The 18619-nt window shown below is 42.9% G+C and overlaps 1 protein-coding gene across 2 annotated transcripts in view; it reads left to right on the forward strand.

Moving 5' to 3' along the window:
* LOC139174441 (membrane-spanning 4-domains subfamily A member 4A-like) overlaps positions 1–17614 on the forward strand; it is a 22099-nt gene extending 4485 nt beyond the window's left edge. For both annotated transcript variants that reach the window (XM_070764807.1, XM_070764808.1), the window contains exons 3-7: positions 2937–3053; positions 5923–5979; positions 10202–10360; positions 11304–11423; positions 16561–17614. In XM_070764807.1, the coding sequence (XP_070620908.1) occupies positions 2937–3053; positions 5923–5979; positions 10202–10360; positions 11304–11423; positions 16561–16647 (540 nt within the window). In that variant the 3' untranslated portion in view covers positions 16648–17614. The remainder of the gene's footprint in view (positions 1–2936; positions 3054–5922; positions 5980–10201; positions 10361–11303; positions 11424–16560) is intronic.
* The last annotated feature ends 1005 nt before the right edge of the window (positions 17615–18619 follow it).

Below are 18619 nucleotides of genomic sequence, written 5' to 3' on the forward strand. Positions count from 1 at the left end.
AAAATACAGTACAAAACAATATGTATACAAATCTAATAGTTAAAACTGTAAACTAAAATCCCATTATGTTAAAAAACAGTCAATCTACTCAATCACATCCACACATAACATTTAACGGTCAGAGAAGGAGGGGGCATGATCTAGCTGCCCCATGCTTGGTGACATAGATGGGTCTTAAGGCTCTTGCGAAAGGCGAGGAGGGTGGTGGCAGTTTGAATCTCCGGAGGGAGCTGATCCCAGAGGGCTGGGGCCGCCACAGAGAAGGCTCTTCCCCTAGGCCCCGCCAGACAACATTGTCGGGTCGACTGGACCTGGAGAAGGCCAAGTCTGTGGGACCTTAACAGCCGCTGGGATTTGTGCGGCCGAAGGCGGTCCCATAAGTAATCTGGTCCGATACCATATAGGGCTTTATAGGTCATTAACAACACTTTGAATTGTGTCCGGAAACCAATCAGCAGCCAATTCTTACAGTTTTGCAAGTTTGGGAAACATGGAGTGTCTTCAAGTTGTGAATACATGACTCCTAACAGCCGCAGTGAGTGGGTCCAGTCCTGGAGGATGCTGGGAGTTGTATTTCTGGAGTGCCACCCATGTTCCTTCCTGCCAGGGCAAGAAAAAATTAAGTAGGCAAAAGATTGGAATGAGCTGATTTGTGTGACACAGATCTCCAACCACTAGATATTGCACTCTCTGACTTGCTGAAATTACAGGTTGGCCTTTTTTCAGAGCTAACTTTATTATGCCTTTCCTCCAGGAAGGGCCAATGATGCTCCCTTAAAATTCAGTCTATGTCGACCAAGATCGAATCATCTTTCAGCATGACTGAGTTTGAAATAGAATTGGGTACAACGATGAACGTGTAATTGCTAAAGTGTAAAAATATTGAAATTTGAAACAGAAAAGAATGAGTGAAAGAATATTATAAAGTGCGATATGTATTGATTGAACATAAAAATATCTATTATTATTATTATTATTATTATTATTATTATTATTATTATTATTATTATTATTATTATTATTATTATTATTTAATTTGTATGCCGCCCCTCTCTGTAGACTCGGGGCGGCTCACAGCAATGATAAAAACAATATATAACGACAAATCTAATAGTTAAACTCTAAAATAACAATAATACATTTAAAAAGTCTAAAAAACAAGAAACCCCAATATATAAAAAACATACATACAGTCATATCATGCACAGAAAACTACATAGGCAGGGGGAGATGTTTCAGTTCCCCCACGCTTGACAACAGAGGTGGGTTTTAAGGAGCTTACGAAAGGCAAGGAGAGTAGGGGCAGTTCTAATCTCTGGAGGGAGCTGATTCCAGAGGGTCGGAGCCGCCACAGAGAAGGCTCTTCCTCTGGATCCCGCCAAACGACATTGTTTAGTTGATGGGACCCGGAGGAGACCAACTCTGTGCGACCTAACCGGTCGCTGGGATTCGTGCGGCAGAAGGCGGTCTCGTAGATACCCTGATCCAGTGCCATGAAGGGCTTTATAGGTGATGACCAACACTTTGAATTGTGACCAGAAACTGATCGGCAACCAATGCAGACTGCGGAGTGTTGGAGTAACATGGGCATATTTGGGAAAGCCCATGATTGCTCTCGCAGCTGCATTCTGCACGATTTGAAGTTTCCAAACACTCTTCAAAGGTAGCCCCATGTAGAGCACGTTACAGTAGTCGAGCCTCGAGGTGATGAGGGTATGAGTGACTGTGAGCAGTGAGTCCCGGTCCAGATAGGGCCGAAACTGGTGCACCAGGTGAACCTGGGCAAACGTCCCCGTCGCCACAGCTGAAAGGTGTTTCTCTAATGTCAGCTATGGATCGAGGAGGACGCCCAAGTTGCAGACCCTCTCTGAGGGGGTCAATAATTCCCCCCCCAGGGTGATGGACGGACAGATGGAATTGTCCTTGGGAGGCAAAACCCACAGCCACTCCGTCTTATCAGGGTTGAGTTGCCAGATGTGTCCCAACAAGGAGGGAATGGATTGCATAGTGCCTCCTTCTGGCCAGTCGCTAAGATAACATTAAGAAAGAAATAGGTTCTGCAGAGGTTGGTGAACAAGAGTGATGTAAACCAGTGGCAGTGATGGGCTACAAGCCGGAATGCTAAATTGCTCTTGCCGCTGCAGCTCCTATGTTCTTGTAGGACCAGCGCAATTTTGCTGCTGCACCTGTGGAGGCAGCAAAATTGCACCCGTGTTTCGGTGAGGTTTTACCTGCGGCTTTGTATGCAGCAGCAAAATTGTGCTGGTCCTGCAAGAACTTACGAGCCGTGGTGGCCAGTGTAATTTAGCATCCCGGCTCGTAGCCCACCGCTGAACAGTGGCCAATACCGACAGATGCTGGGAGTTATAGTTCAGTGACAATGTCGTTTGGCGGGATCCAGGGGAAGAGCCTTCTCTGTGGCGGCCCCGGCCCTCTGGAACCAGCTCCGCCTTGAGATCAGAATTGCCCCCATCTTCCTTGCCTTTCGTAAGCTCCTTAAAATCCACCTATGCTGTCAGGCATGGGGGAACTGAGATATTCCTTCCCCCTGGGCCTCTACAGTTTATGCATGGTATGTCTGTATGTATGTCTGGTTTTTATAATAAGGGTTTTTTAGTTGTTTTATTATTGGATTGCTACATGCTGTTTTTATCACTGTTGTTAGCCGCCCTGAGTCCACGGAGAGGGGCGGCATACAGATCCAATCAATCAATCAATCAATCAATCAATCAATCTGGAGTATTGTTGGTTTTCCACATTGTGGGAAGGTCATATCTGCAGGTGCATGGCTTTTGTAGGTAGATATCCCATTTTAAAATCTTGTATTATTTTATTGAAGTTTAAAGTTTTAGGAGGCGATGGGATAAAATATAATCAGGCTTTGATATGTCTTTCTGGTTGACTGCAATTGAAATGATTACTTTCTCTGTTTGCAGATCACACAAATGTTCATAGGAATCACTGGAATAATTTTTGGGATCATGGTCCACTACACTGAAGCTTGGATGAGTGACTTCCTGATGATAAAGATCCCCTATTGGGGTGGAATCTTGGTAATTTTACATTATATTGTATTGAAACAATTCAACGTGATAACTTGGGATCCAGCTATTGAACTTGCACATCATAGCAGCCTGACAGCAAACTGGCCTTTGCTGAAGACTATTTGGAGCTGTAGCTTAGCCACTTTTGGTTCTTCCAAATCTTTTTACAGGCTCTATTTCAGAAAAAGTTCCATTTTGGGGGTGGGGTGGGTGGGGTGTAGATTTTTTTCCTCTACACCTTACACAAATACAAATTCACCTACCTTTAAACTAGAATACAATACAACATCTCCCCCTGCCTATGTAGTTTTAGTGCATGATATGACTGTACAGTATGTATGTTTTTTATATTGGGGTTCCTTGTTTTTCGATTTTTTAAATGTACAATTGCTATTTTAGATTTTAAATTATTAGATTTGTCAAGACATATTGTTCTTTATCACTGTTGTGAGCCGCCCCGAGTCTGCGGAGAGGGGCGGCATACAAATCTAATTAATAATAATAATAATAATAATAATAATAATAATAATAATAATAATAATAATATCAATTGCCAAATTCTTAATCAAAATTCTACATTTTTAATCTGTTTTATTTGGTATACAGTACATCGTTGATCTTGTGCTACTTCCTTTTCTAATTTTGTCATCCGGATTTCAAAGATTTTCTGTTCTCATTCGGGTTCAAAAATGCTATAAGCTATCAAAAATTTCCCTTGGCTATTTGCTTTTTTCTGCTAAAACTATGCCATAGCGCTTCAGTCCATTTCTTATATTCTTACTTATATCATTCATGTTTTTTAAACCCTCGTTTTAATACAACTGCCCTTTATAAGGAAAGTTCCAAATTTACATACAAGGGAAAAAAAATTGGTTCATATCATACCTTAAATCTAATTATAACAATAGCAATACAGGGGGGAAAGGTTATTATTAAGAGTTAAAATTATATCTTCTTTCTACGCTTGAACATTATATCATTCCTTTCGTTTCATTTTTGTCTTATGCCTGGTCTCCACATTTCTAAAAACCTCTGAATTAAGAGATTATAAAAAAAGAAGCAATCTCCTTGGTTTTTAGGGTTTTTTAATATTAGATTTGTGCCTGTATAATACTGTTTTTATCGTGTTGTGAGCCGCCCTGAGTCTTCGGAGAGGGGCGGCATACAAATCTAATAAATTATTATTATTATTATTATTATTATTATTATTAATAATAATATTATTATCATTATTATTATTATTATTATTATTATTATTATTATTATTATTATTAATAATAATATTATTATCATTATTATTATTATTATTATTATTATTATTATTATTATTATTATTATTATTAGATAGTTGGTTCTTACTTACCAACCAGCCATCACATCCAATGACTGTTTGATGTTTTTAGTACCATTAAACAAAGGGGACCAATGACCAGTCCTCAACCTTGTGGTCATTGCAGAGTCCCCATTGTCATAGAGCCATGACTCAGACACTCAGCAACTGGTATGCATTATCCCATGACCCATAATTGCCATTTGTGACATTCACATCTTACTTCTGATAAGCAATGTCAACGTGGAAGCCAGCAGGAGATTGCAAGTCATGAAAATTATGACAATGAGTTGTTGTTTGCAGCATCTGGAGACCTTTGGTTGGGGTATTAAACTCAAGGTGCTTAAATCTGGCCCCTGGAGCCGGCTTGGAAATATCAAAGGACCACAGTGCCTCTGCTGGCCAAAATTGACTACAAAGGGCTGCATCATCCCCCCACCCCAGCCCATTTCCGGCCTCTTTGGCCTCCAGTAACACTCTGCTAGCCAAAAATGGGCCTCGTGAGGCCCCCACGCAGCCCATTTTTGTCCGGCAGAGTGCTGCTGGAGGCCAGGCAGCCTGAAAATATGGGAAGCATGCATGGCCTCCATGCCCCATTTTGGCTGCAAAGTGCTGCAGGAGGCATCTGTCCCATCGGTGAAAGGTAGAGTGATGTTACCAAGCGACTGGAAGAACATGTGACTGACTGACTGGGGAAGGGGGCAAAACTCTTCCTTTTAACTTGGTGAAAACCGCAGGAAAATTTAGAGTCAGTTTTCACCAGCCTGTGCCAATATGATATATCCAATAAAACAATTTGTTGAGGAATCTACCTGCTTTGGAGTTCTGTTATGGGCGTATTACTTGGAACCCTACGAGACTAGACTTACAATCCTGGGCCTAGAAAGCCTAGAACTAAGACGCCTTAAACAAGATCTAAGTATTGCCCACAAGATCATATGCTGCAACGTCCTGCCTGTCGGCGACTACTTCAGCTTCAACCACAACAACACAAGAGCACACAACAGATTTAAACTTAATATTAACCGCTCCAAACTTGACTGTAAAAAATAGGACTTCAGTAACCGAGTTGTCGAAGCGTGGAACTCATTACCGAACTCCATAGTGTCATCCCCAAACCCCCAACAATTTACCCTTAATTATCTACGGTTGACCTATCCAGATTCCTAAGAGGTCAGTAAGGGGCGAGTACAAGTGTACTAGAGTGCCTTCCGTCCCCTGTCCTATTGCTCTCCTATATCTCCTATACCTTTCTTCCATTCCTATATCTCTTCTTCTATTCTTTCATTGATTACTATACTATTACTATACCTTCTTTTCTATTATTTCTTAGATATATTTTACTATGAGTATCTCCTCTATAACCTTCATCATGTATTTTACTATGTGTATATTGATATATATCCAGTAAAACCCTCATTGTGTATTGGACAAAATAAATATAATAAATAAATAAAAAATAAATAGGCCAGTGATGGAAGTGAGAAATCTGTAAGTCTGGTTCTTTGGGGATGAAACCAGGTTGATTTTATTTTTATTTTCTTTCAGTACGTTATTTCTGGATCCTTATCTGTGGCAGCTGCTCGGAATCCCAAGATCCCTCTGGTAATTAACCTGTTGGAGCAGGAGTGAAATCCAGCAGGTTCTGACAGGTTCTGGAGAACCATTAGTGGAAATTTTGAGTAGTTTGGAGAACCAGTAAATACCACCTCTGCCTGGTCCCGGAATGGGGTGGGAATAGAGATTTTGCATTATCCTTCCCCTGCCACGCCCCCCAAGCCACGCCCACAAAACAGGTAGTAAAAAAAAAGGTGGGATTTCACCATTGTATTGGAGACAAGGGAAGACCATGGCTTATCTGAAGAGCTACAACCCATTGGGTTACCACTCTTGAGCTGGGTGGATGACTGATGTTCCTGAATCATTAACATCAAGTGGGGCGTCACAATAGTTGTTGGCTTCTTGTTTAAGAGCCTCCCGAATTCTCTTTTTGGAAACTGTAGGTCTTTTGTTGTTGTTGTTTTTAGTTAATAATAATAATAATAATAATTTATTAGATTTGTATGCCGCCCCTCTCCGAAGACTCGGGGCGGCTCACAACAATAATAAAAACAATATTATAGTAGAACAAATCTAATATTAAAAAACATATAAAACCCTATCATTATTTAAAAAACCAAACAACACATTCATACCAAACATAAAACAAAGTATAAAAGAGCCTGGGGGAAAGGTGTCTCAGTTCCCCCATGCCTGGCGGTATAAGTGAGTCTTGAGTAGTTTACAAAAGACAGGAAGGGTGGGGGCAGTTCTAATCTCCGGGGGGGGAGTTGATTCCAGAGGGCCGGGGCCGCCACAGAGAAGGCTCTTCCCCTGGGGCCCGCCAAACGACATTGTTTAATCGACGGGATCCAGAGAAGGCCAACTCTGTGGGACCTTATCAGTCGCTGGGATTCGTGCGGTAGCAGGCGGTTCCGGAGGTACTCTGGTCCAATGCCATGTAGGGCTTTAAAGGTCATAACCAACACTTTGAATTGTGACCGGAAACTGATCGGCAGCCAATGCAAGCCATGGAGTGTTGTGGAAACGTGGGCAAATCTTGGAAGCCCCACAATGGCTCTCGGGGCTGCGTTCTGCACGATCTGAAGTTTCCGAACACTTTTCAAAGGTAGCCCCATGTAGAGAGCATTGCAGTAATCGAACCTCGAGGTTATGAGGGCATGAGTGGCATGAGTTGCAAATTTATGTCTGACCCATCTCAAACTTATGGACAAAGTTCCACTAGACCAGTGATGGCGAACCTATGGCATGCATGCCACAAGTGGCACGTGGAGCCATATCTGCTGGCACATGAGCCGTTGCCCTAGCTCAGCTCCAACGTGCATGTTTGTGCCAGCCATCTGATTTTTGGCTGGCACAGAGGCTCTGGGATTTTTGGCTGTCACAGAGGCATTTTTGGCTTCCAGAGAGCCTCCAGGGGGATGGGGAGGGAGCCTTTGGAGCCTGGGGAGAATGAAACCAGAGCCTACTAGGCCCACCAGTTTAATAGAGTGATGGCATTCGGGAAAAAACTGTTCTGGTGTCTAGTTGTCTTGGCATGCAGTGCTCTGTAGCGACATTTTGAGGGTAGGACTTTGTGTCCAGGATGCGAGGGGTCAGTAAATATTTTCACCACCCTCTTTTTGACTCGTGCAGTATACAGGTCCTCAATGGAAGGCAGGCTGGCAGCAATTGTTTTTTCTGCAGTTCTGATTCTCCTCTGAAGTCTGTGTCGGTTTTGTTGGGTTGCAGAACCAAACCAGACAGTGATAGAGGTGCAGGTGACAAACTCAATGATTCCTCTGTAGAACTATATCAGCAGCTCCTTGGGCAGTTTGAGCTTCCTGAGTTGGCGCAGAAAGAACATTCTTTGTTGTGCTTTTTTGATGACGTTTTTGATGTTAGGTGACCATTTGAGGTAGTTGAAGCAGTTGCTCCCATGGAAGCAAATATCTTGAAAGCTGTCTCTCTTCCTCCACGGGGGTCAGGTGGAAGGTCTGGTATTTATTTATTTTTTAGATTTGTATGCCGCCCCTCTCTGTAGACTCTGGGCAGCTCACAGCATACAATTAAACAATTCATGACAAATCTAATAAATTGAAAAAAACATTTAAAAACTCCATTATTAATAATAATAATTAATTAATAATATTTTATTGGATTTGTACGCAGACTCGGGGCGGCTAACAACAATAATAAACACAACATGTACAATCCAATAATAAAAACAACTAAAAACCCCTATTATAAAACCAAACATATACACAAACATACCATGCATAACTTGTAATGGCCTAGGGGGAAGGAATATCTCAACTCCCCCATGCCTGGCGGTATAAATGAGTCTTGAGTAGTTTACAAAAGACAGGGAGGGTGGGGGCACTTCTAATCTCCGGGGGGGGGGGGTTTCCAGAGGGCCGGGGCCGCCACAGAGAAGGCTCTTCCCCTGGGGCCCGCCAAACGACATTGTTTAGTCGACGGGACCCGGAGAAGGCCAACTCTGTGGGACCTTATCGGTCGCTGGGATTCGTGCGGTAGCAGGCGGTTCTGGAGGTAATCTGGTCCATTGACATACACACAGACATACCATACATAAATAGTATAGGCCCGGGGGCGAGCGGGGGGGAATGCCTCAGTTCCCCCATGTCTGACGGCAGAGGTGAGTTTTAAGGAATTTATGGAAGGCAAGGAGGGTGGGGGCAGTTCTAATCTCCGGGGGGGAGCTGGCTCCAGAGAGTCGGGGCCGCCACATAGAAGGCCCTTACCCTGGGACCCACCAGACGACATTGTTTAGTCGACGGGACCCGGAGAAGGGCAACTCTGTGGGACCTAATCGGTCGCTGGGATTCGTGCGGCAGAAGGCGGTCCCGGAGATATTCTGGTCCGATGCCATGAAGGGCTTTATAGGTCATAACCAACACTTTGAATTGTGACCGGAAATTGATCGGCAACCAATGCAGACTGCGGAGTGTTGGTGTAACATGGGCATATTTGGGAAAGCCCATGATTGCTCTCGCATTCTGGTATGCAAACGTGTGTCCAAACAGCATCCCTGGAGAGGTGTACAAAAGAATCGAGCCATTCTTACAAGAGTGTACTGTAGACTGTGGAGGTTATTAGCCTCACCTTTTCTAGCTATAGCAAATCCAAGAGGGAAACCCATCTGACCTCTTCCGTTCTTCGTACCATTGGAGAAATAAGGGTTGCAATATAGTCACTATAGACTTAATGAACTCAATCTGTATAGTCTGGAGCATAGTTCCCTCTAAGCTGAGCAGTGAGCAATCGCTCACTTAAAAATCATCCTCAACTCAGAGTTTTCCAAACCTGCCCAGAAGCCGAGAGGGAAAGAGTGAGAGGGAAGGAGAGAGAGAGGAAGAGAGAGAAACAGATCGAAAAAAGAGAGGAAGGAAAAGAGAAAGAAAAAGAATGGGAGTAAGGAAGAGAGAAAGAAAATCAAAATCTAGTTTGAAACTAGCTCAACTATTTAAGTGGCATTTTGATATTGATAGAGTTGCCCTATTATGAGCTCACTGTTATCGACACACAGTACAGTATTTTATTTTGAAATTCTCTGAGGCAAAACAGGGTGGGTTATTTATTTATTTATTTGTCTGTCTGTCTGTCTGTCTGTCTGTCTGTCTCTGTCTGTCTGTCTGTCTGTCGTCTGTCTGTCTGTCTGTCTGTCTGTCTGTCTATCTATCTATCTATCTATCTATCTATCTATCTATCTATCTATCTATCTATCTATCTATCTATCTATCTATCTATTATTTCTGGGCCGCCCAGTCCCAAAGGGACTGCCGCTCAGACACTATACTTTTCTGCCCACCCCCCAAAAAAATTAGAGGGAACACTGGTCTGGAGGACAGAAGGAAAAGGGGGGACATGATCGAAAAATTTAAATATGTTAAAGGGTTAAATAAGGTTCAGGAGATAAGTGTTTTTAATAGGAAAGAGAACACAAGAACAAGGGGACACAATCTGAAGTTAGTTGGGGGAAAGATCAAAAGCAACATGAGAAAATATTATTTTACTGAAAGAGTAGTAGATCCTTGGAACAAACTCCCAGCAGACGTGGTAGATAAATCCACAGTAACTGAATTTAAACATGCCTGGGATAAACATATATCCATCCTAAGATAAAATACAGAAAATAGTATAAGGGCAGACTAGATGGACCATGAGGTCTTTTTCTGCCGTCAGACTTCTATGTTTCACTGTGTGTGCTTGTGCTTGTGTGAATATGTGTTTCTTAATTATTATTCTTTTTTTTTGTCCCTCCTAGGTGAAAGGCATGTTGGCCATGAATGTAATAAGTGCCATTGTAGCTGGCCTTGGCATCGTATTGCTGTCTTTCCCTATCAACAATCTCCTTTTTTCTTTTTCAAACAAGTACTGCAACAATTATGATTATGACACTAAGGAAAAGTGTGTTGAAATCCAGGTGGGCTGTTTTATATGATCTTTGTTTTGTATGTGTGATCTTCCATAATCCATTAATGGGGGCTAGGTTTGAACAGGAAAGAAGAGAAGAAGGAGGAGGGAGCTCCTGGTGTTTTCTAGGGGGAGGCATAACACGCTGGGGTTTGTGGTGTCAAAAATATTTAGCCATAGAAAGGAATTGCAGCAGAGGTGGTTTTCAGCAGGTTCTGACCAGTTCTGAAAACTGGTAGTGGAAATTTTGAGTAGTTCAGAGAACCGGTAGCGGAAATTTTGACTAGTAGTAGACAAACTTGAATGGGTCCAAAGATGGGCTACAAGAATGGTGGAAGATCTTAAGAATAAAACGTATCAGGAAAGACTTCATGAACTCAATCTGTATAGTCTGGAGGACAGAAGGAAAAGGGGAGACACGATTGAAACATTTAAATATGTTAAAGGGTTAAATAAGGTCCAGGAGGGAAGTGTTTTTAATAGGAAAGTGAACCCAGGAACAAGGGGACACAATATGAGGTTAGTTGGGAGAAAGATCAAAAGCAACATGAGAAAATATTATTTTACTGAAAGAATAGTAGATCCTTGGAACAAACTTCCAGCAGATGTGGTAGATAAATCCACAGTAACTGAATTTACATTTTCCACTTACAAACCTGAGCCTCCAAAACTGTAACTAGAAAAGGTGGAGAGAAGCCTCTGTGGGGCCTCTCTAGGAATCTCCTGGGAGGAAACAGGGCCTCCACCATCCCTGTGGTTCCCCCAATCGCACGCATTATTTGCTTTTCCATTGATTTCTATGGGAAAAATCATTGCTTCTTCTTACAAACCTTTCTACTTAAGAACCTGGTCAAGGAACGAATTAAGTTTGTAAGTAGAGGTGCCACTGTACTGTACATGTGCCGATCTGTATGAATAAAAATGGATGTGTTACTTTTCTCTTTCATTGGTAGAGTATCAGTATGGGAATATTGAGTTTTCTTACTATGATCCACATCCTGGAGTTTTGCATCACCATCTCAGTTGCCTCTTTTGGCTGTAAAATGCTTTGCCGAGATCCCTTCGTGGAAACGGTAAGATTCCAATAAGGAAGATGGGTAGTTAATCAAAAGGAAATACAGCGATCCCTCGATTTTCGCAATCTCGTTCTTCGCGAAACGCTATATTGCGATTTTTCCCACCCGATGACGTCACTCTCTTCCTTCCTTTCTCATCTTTCTTTCTCTCTCTCTTTCTCTATCTTGCTTCTTCCTCTCTCACACTCTCTTCCTCCCTCTCTCATCTCTTTCTTTCCTTCTCTCTCTTTCTCTATCTCTCCCCCTCTTGCTGGCGGGCGGCGGGCGGGCGGCGGGTGAGCGGGGGCATCAGCGAGGAAGACCCAGGGAAGGTTCCTTCGGCCGCCCAGCAGCTGATCTGCTCGGCAGCGCAGCAAGGAGCCGAATCGGGGTTTCCCCTTTGCGTGGGCGGCGGGGAAACCCCGATCTTCGTCTGCTCGCTGCTGCTGCGCTGCCGAGCAGATCAGCTGCTGGGCGGCCGAAGGAACCTTCCCTGGGTCTTCCCCGCCACCCACGCAAACTCCACCATCTGCGCATGCGCGTCCATGAAAAAAAGGGTGTGCATGCGCAGATGGTGTTTTTATTTCCGCAACCCTACATCGCGAAAAATCGATTATCGCGAGGGGTCTTGGAACGGAACCCTTGCGATAATCGAGGGATCCCTGTAGGGCTTTTGGATACTTGGTTGAATAATATAGAACAGTAGGATTTAAGCTTGATAAAGAATGTTTATCTCCCTAGGCCACACCCTCCCTCTTTACACAAATACACATCACCTGATATGCTTATGTCAACTAAGCATTCAAGTTTATACAGATTGGAGGTGGAAAATATGCATACAAATGATGATATGGTTAAAATACTCAATTGCCTAATAATTGTGCACATGGTGTAATAATAGCAAAAGAATAGCCAATCAACATACGATTCTAATTTACATGATGTACTATGTGTGCTGCAGAACAAAGTACAGTGATACCTCGTCTTACAAACACCTCATCGTACAAACTTTTCGAGATACAAACCCAGGGTTTAAGAGTTTTTTGCCTCTTCTTACAAACTATTTTCACCTTACAAACCCACCATCATCGCTGGGATGCCCCGCCTCTGGACTTCCGTTGCCAGTGAAGCGCCTGTTTTTGCCCTGCTGGGATTCACCTGAGGCTCCCCTCCATGGGAAACCCCACCTCTGGACTTCCATGTTTTTGTGATGCTACAGGGAAATCCCAGCAGGGGAATCTCAGCAGTGCAAAAACGAGCGCTTCGCTGGCAACGGAAGTCCGGAGATGGGGTTTCCCAGCGAGGGGAGCCTCAGTGAAATCGCAGCATCGCAAAAACACAGAGGTCCAGAGGTCGGGTTTCGAGGACTTCGGTGTTTTTGCGATGCTGCGATTTCACTGATGCTCCCTTCGCTGGGAAACCCCACCTCCAGACTTCCGTTGCCAGTGAAGCACTCGTTTTTGCGATGTTGAGATTCGCCTGCTGGGATTCCCCTGCAACATTGCAAAAACACAGAAGTCCAGAGGTGGGGTTTCCCATGGAGGGGAGCCTCATGGGAATTGCAGCAGTGCAAAAACGGGCGCTTCGGCTGGCAAAAGGGGTGAATTTTGGGCTTGCACGCATTAATCGCTTTTCCATTGATTCCTATGGGAAACATTGTTTCATCTTACAAACTTTTCACCTTAAGAACCTCGTCCCGGAACCAATTAAGTTTGTAAGACAAGGTATCACTGTACCATATTTTTCAGAGTATAAGACGCACCTTAGTTTTTTGGGAGGAAAATAGCGAAAAGAATCTGCTTACCAGATATTTGTCTGGCTAGCGTCCTTAGTCAGCATATTATTTGATCCCCTGGTTAGGGCTTTAAAAAAGATTCATTTGGAGAGAGTAACAATAAAAGAACTTGCAAACCAGTATCGCTGCGAACATTATTAGCACCCAGTTAGGATGGGAAAGAAACTTATTTGGAGAAAGTTAGAGCAATGAAAAAACCCTGGAAAGTCTTAGAGCTTGGAAAACATTATTTGCAGAGAATAGCAATCAAAGAGCCTGCAAGGTAAGAACTGGAAGATTGTTAGCACCTGGTTAGGGCTGGAAAAAAAGCTACATTCAGAGTATAAGATGCACCCAAATTATTAGTCACTTTTAGGGAGGAAAAAGGTGTATCTGCTTAAGGTTGGCTCAGCCTTCCATCCTTCCGAGGTGGGTAAAATGAGGACCCGGATTGTGGGGGCAATAGGCTGGCTCTGTTAAGAAGTGCTATTGCTAACATGTTGTAAACCGCCCTGAGTCTAAGGAGACAGGCGGCATAAAAATTGAATAAATAAATAATAAATAAATCTTATACTCCTAAAAATACAGTAATCTTTGGGCTTCGTATCCATCCATCCATCCAGTCCCACCTTTTATTATTTACAAATAACTCAAGGCAGCAAACATATTGAATATACAGTACTTTCCCCTCCTATTTTCCCCATGCTAAGAATCCTGTAAGGTGGGTTGGGTGGAGAGGGTATGACTATGCCAAAGTCACCCAGCTAGCTTCCATGGCTAAGGTAAGACTTGAACTCTTGGTGTCCCCTTTTCTAGCCTAGTGCTTGACCCCTGGACCAAACTGGCACCCTGCTATGTTGCAAATCAAAGATCCTGAATACTAGTGGGTAAATTCCCATAGTGTAATAAACCTAAAGAAAGTAAACTGATTTAAAAATCTGACTGAGCCCAGCCTTCATCTCTGGTTAGTAGGGGAAGAGATAAGGGTTCCCCTGCCCAATTAAGCATCATCACCTCATCTATAAATGATACAGATAGTACTTGAAAGTGAATTTCAGAAATTGATTTGGAATTTATTTATTTATTTATTATTTTATTTATTATTTGGATTTGTATGCCGCCCCTCTCCGAAGACTCAGGGCGGCTCACAACAAGTGAAACAAATCATAAATAATCCAATTAATTAAAATATTTAAAGATTTTTTAAAAACCCATATACTAACAGACACACATACAAGCATACCATGTATAAATTAAACGTGCCCAGGGGGAGATGTTTCAATTCCCCCATGCCTGACGGCAAAGGTGGGTTTTAAGGAGTTTACGGAAGGCAGGAAGAGTAGGGGCAGTTCTAATCTCCGGGGGGAGTTGGTTCCAGAGAGCCGGTGCTGCCACAGAGAAGGCTCTTCCCCTGGGGCCCGCCAACCGACATTGTTTAGTTGATGGGACCCGGAGAAGGCCCACTCTGTGGGACCTAATCGGTCGCTGGGATTCGTGCGGCAGGAGGCGGTCTCGGAGATATTCTGGTCTGATGCCATGAAGGGCTTTAAAGGTCATAACCAACACTTTGAATTGTGACCGGAAATTGATCGGCAGCCAATGCAGACTGCGGAGTGATGGTGAAACATGGGCATACGTAGGTAAGCCCATGACTGCTCTCGCAGCTGCATTCTGCACGATCTGAAGTTTCCGAACACTTTTCAAAGGTAGCCCCATGTAGAGAGCATTACAGTAGTCGAACCTCGAATGTGTAGGAACCTGAATCCAGCAGCCATGTTGAGGTCCTTAAAGCAGCTAGATCTTTTTTGGGGACCTGGGAGGTAGTTCCAGGCATGCCAAACAGAAAAGGATGCAGCTGCTTTAAAGAGAGACAGTGTTTATTTATTTATTTATTTTTATTTATTAATCAGATTTGTATGCCGCCCCTCTCTGCAGACTCGGGGCGGCTAACAGCAATAATAATACAATGTAAACAAATCTAATATTTAAGTTAATTTAAAAAACCCCAATTTAAGAAACCAATCATACATACTAACATACCATGCATAAATTTTATAAGCCTAGGGGGAGGGAAAGTTTCAATTCCCCCATGCCTGACGACAGAGGTGGGTTTTAAGGAGCTTACGAAAGGCAAGGAGGGTGGGGGCAACTCTGATATCTGGGGGGAGTTGGTTCCAAAGGGTCGGGGCCGCCACAGAGAAGGCTCTTCCCCTGGGGCCCGCCAAACGACATTGTTTAGTTGACGGGACCCGGAGAAGGCCAACTCTGTGGGACCTAACTGGTCGCTGGGATTCGTGCGGCAGAAGGTGGTCCCGGAGATATTCTGGTCCGGTGCCATGAAGGGCTTTATAGGTCATAACCAACACTTTGAATTGTGACCGGAAACTGATCGGCAACCAATGCAGACTGCGGAGTGTTGGTGTGACATGGGCGTATTTAGGAAAGCCCATGATAGCTCTCGCAGCTGCATTCTGCACGATCTGAAGTTTCCGAACACTTTTCAAAGGTGCCCCATGTGTTATGTTTATTCTCCAGTGAAAACCCACATTCCCCCTTCAGAAGGGAATCAAACCACTTTCTTGAAAACAAGGACAGATAGAAGTAGTCAGTAGACTGTTGGAAAGCTTAGGCCCTCTATTTTAAGCTATGGAATGAGAAATACAGTGATACCTCGTCTTACAAACATCTTGTCATACAAACTGTTCGAGATACAAACCCGGGGTTTAAGATTTTTGCCTCTTCTTACAAACTATTTTCACCTTACAAACCCACCGTTGCCACTGGGATGCCCTGCCTCCAGACTTCCGTTGCCAGCGAAGCACCCGTTTTTGCACTGCTGGGATTCCCTTGAGGCTCCCCTCCATGGAAACCCCACCTCCAGACTTCTGTGTTTTTGTGATGCTGTAGGGGAATCCCAGCAGCACAAAAACGGGCGCTTCACTGGCAACAGAAGTCTGGTGGTTGGGTTTCCCAGCGAGGGGAGCCTCAGTGAAATTGCAGCATCGCAAAAACACAGAGGTCCAGAGGTGGGATTTCCCATGGAGGGGAGCCTCAGGGGAATCCCAGCAGCGCAAAATCGGGCACTTCGGCTGGCAAAAGGGGTGAATTTTGGGCTTGCAGGCATTAATCGCTTTTCCATTGATTCCTATGGGAAACATTGTTTCGTCTTACAAACTTTTCACCTTAAGATCCTCATCCCGGAACCAATTAAGTTTGTAAGACACGGTATCACTGTATATAGATTGAAACTTATTTTTATTTGTTTTACTTATTAAATTTATATGCCATCTTCTCGCTATCCAAAGTGAGGCTGCATGCCTTACAGTGCAATAAAAATACAAAAACAAATGGCCTTAAAACCTTCATTTCTCATTTCTCTAGGTTGTGGTTGTTTATCAGAATGTGACACCTTCCAGTACCAATCAACACCCACCCCTTGATTGCAAACAGCCAGCAATTCACCCCTGAATTACTTTTCTTTCATAGCAGCCAATGGAAACCTTAAACATTTTAAAGGAATTGCACGGAACTGTTAAATCAGTGGAACATAAAGGATTTAATGGATTAAAGCAAAGCACCATCCATAAGGGAACTTGAGAATGTGAGAACTGGCTGAAGTAACACTTGTGGACTCACTGGGATTTTGTACCAAATTATGGTTGCTATTGGAAAATAGGCAGATATCTGGGGTTTACACAACATGAGATTGCTCAGGCAATCTCACTCTACTCACAAGAGCCTACAAAACCTTCGCCAGACCCATCCTTGACTACTGCTCATCTGTCTGGAACCCATATCACATCTCAGACATCAACACCCTTGAAAATGTCCTAAGATACTTCACCAGAAGAGCCCTTCACTCCTCCACTCGAAACAGAACATCCTACGAAAATAGACTAACAATCCTGGGCCTAGAAAGCCTAGAACTACGGCGCCTAAAACACGATTTGAGTATTGCCCATAAGATCATATGCTGTAACGTCCTACCGGTCAATGACTACTTCAGCTTCAACCGCAATAACACAAGAGCACGCAACAGATTCAAACTTAATACGAACCGCGCCAAACTTGACTGTAAAAAATATGATTTCAACAATCGAGTTATCGAAGCGTGGAACTCATTACCGGACTCAATTGTGTCAACCCCTAACCCCCAACACTTCTCCCTTAGACTCTCCACGATTGACCTCTCCAGGTTCCTAAGAGGCCAGTAAGGGGCGTAAATAAGTGCACTGGTGTGCCTTTCGTCCCCTGCCCAATTATCTTTCCTTTCCTTCACCTATGTTATATATTCTCTTCCTTTCATATATCCTCTCCTCTAAGTTCACTTTCACCCTCTTTTGTATTATCACATGTCTATTTTTCTTCCTATGTATTTGTATATTGGACAAATGAATAAATAAATAAATAAAATAAAAATAAATAAATAAATAAATATAAACTATAATTTCTAAATCACAACGGCAGGCTAAATGGCAGTCCAAGAGCAGGCTAAATCAAATGCTATCTCAACGGGGCTTACTGCAGCAAAAAGTGTGTGTACTGTACTCACAAAAGAACCTTACCAAGTCAATTTCAAATCCAGCTGCATCCATACATCAACTTTTAACCTGGGTTTGTTTGCTTTTAGTGTATTTACTTTATGGTTCAATGCACTCTACTTAGAGATCAGGTGCACTTTTGAATTGAGGATGGCTTCAGAACCACGCAAGTCTTTTTTTTTACAAGGATGTAGAAATTATGTACCATCATCATCAACTTTTTTTTTAAAAAAATTGTATTTCGTACTGTAGTTGAAAAAAAATTAAGCCTATTGTGAGAAATCACATAACACATTCCAGAAGTTGATTTGTGGAAAAGAACAGTGCCCACGGGAAATGGCTCAAATAGAAAAGCAGGCAGTCATATTACGGGGAATCCTCAATTTATAGCTATAGAAACAGAAGACTGACGGCAGAAAAAGACCTCATGGCCCATCTAGTCTGCCCTTATACTATTTCTTGTATTTTATCTTAGAATGGATCTATGTTTATCCTAGGCATGTTTAAATTCAGTTACTGTGGATTTACCAACTGGAATAGATAGAGAAAGAAAGAAAGGGAAGGGAAGGGAAGAAAGGAAAGGAAGGAAGGAAAAAAAGAAAGGAAGGAAGAAGGAAATAAAGAAAGGAAAGAAAGAAAGAAAGAAAGGAAAGATGGAAGGAAGGAAAGAAAGAAAGGAAAGAAAAGAAGGAAGGAAAGAAAGGAAAGAAAGAAGGAAAGAAAGAAAAGAAAGAAGGAAGGAAAGAAGGAAGGAAAGGAAAAAAAGAAGAAAGAAAGAAAGCCAGGGGTTTTTTGGAAGCCAAGTTTGTTTCCTGCCACATCAGGTCACTTTCTGCCGCTCTATTTATCTTATTGTTTAAACTTTAGCCATGTCTGCATCTCCGGTCTTTTTAATAAAC

The sequence above is a fragment of the Erythrolamprus reginae genome, chromosome 11 (genome assembly GCF_031021105.1).
Source record: "Erythrolamprus reginae isolate rEryReg1 chromosome 11, rEryReg1.hap1, whole genome shotgun sequence".
In the NCBI taxonomy this organism is placed as follows: Eukaryota; Metazoa; Chordata; class Lepidosauria; order Squamata; family Dipsadidae; genus Erythrolamprus; species Erythrolamprus reginae.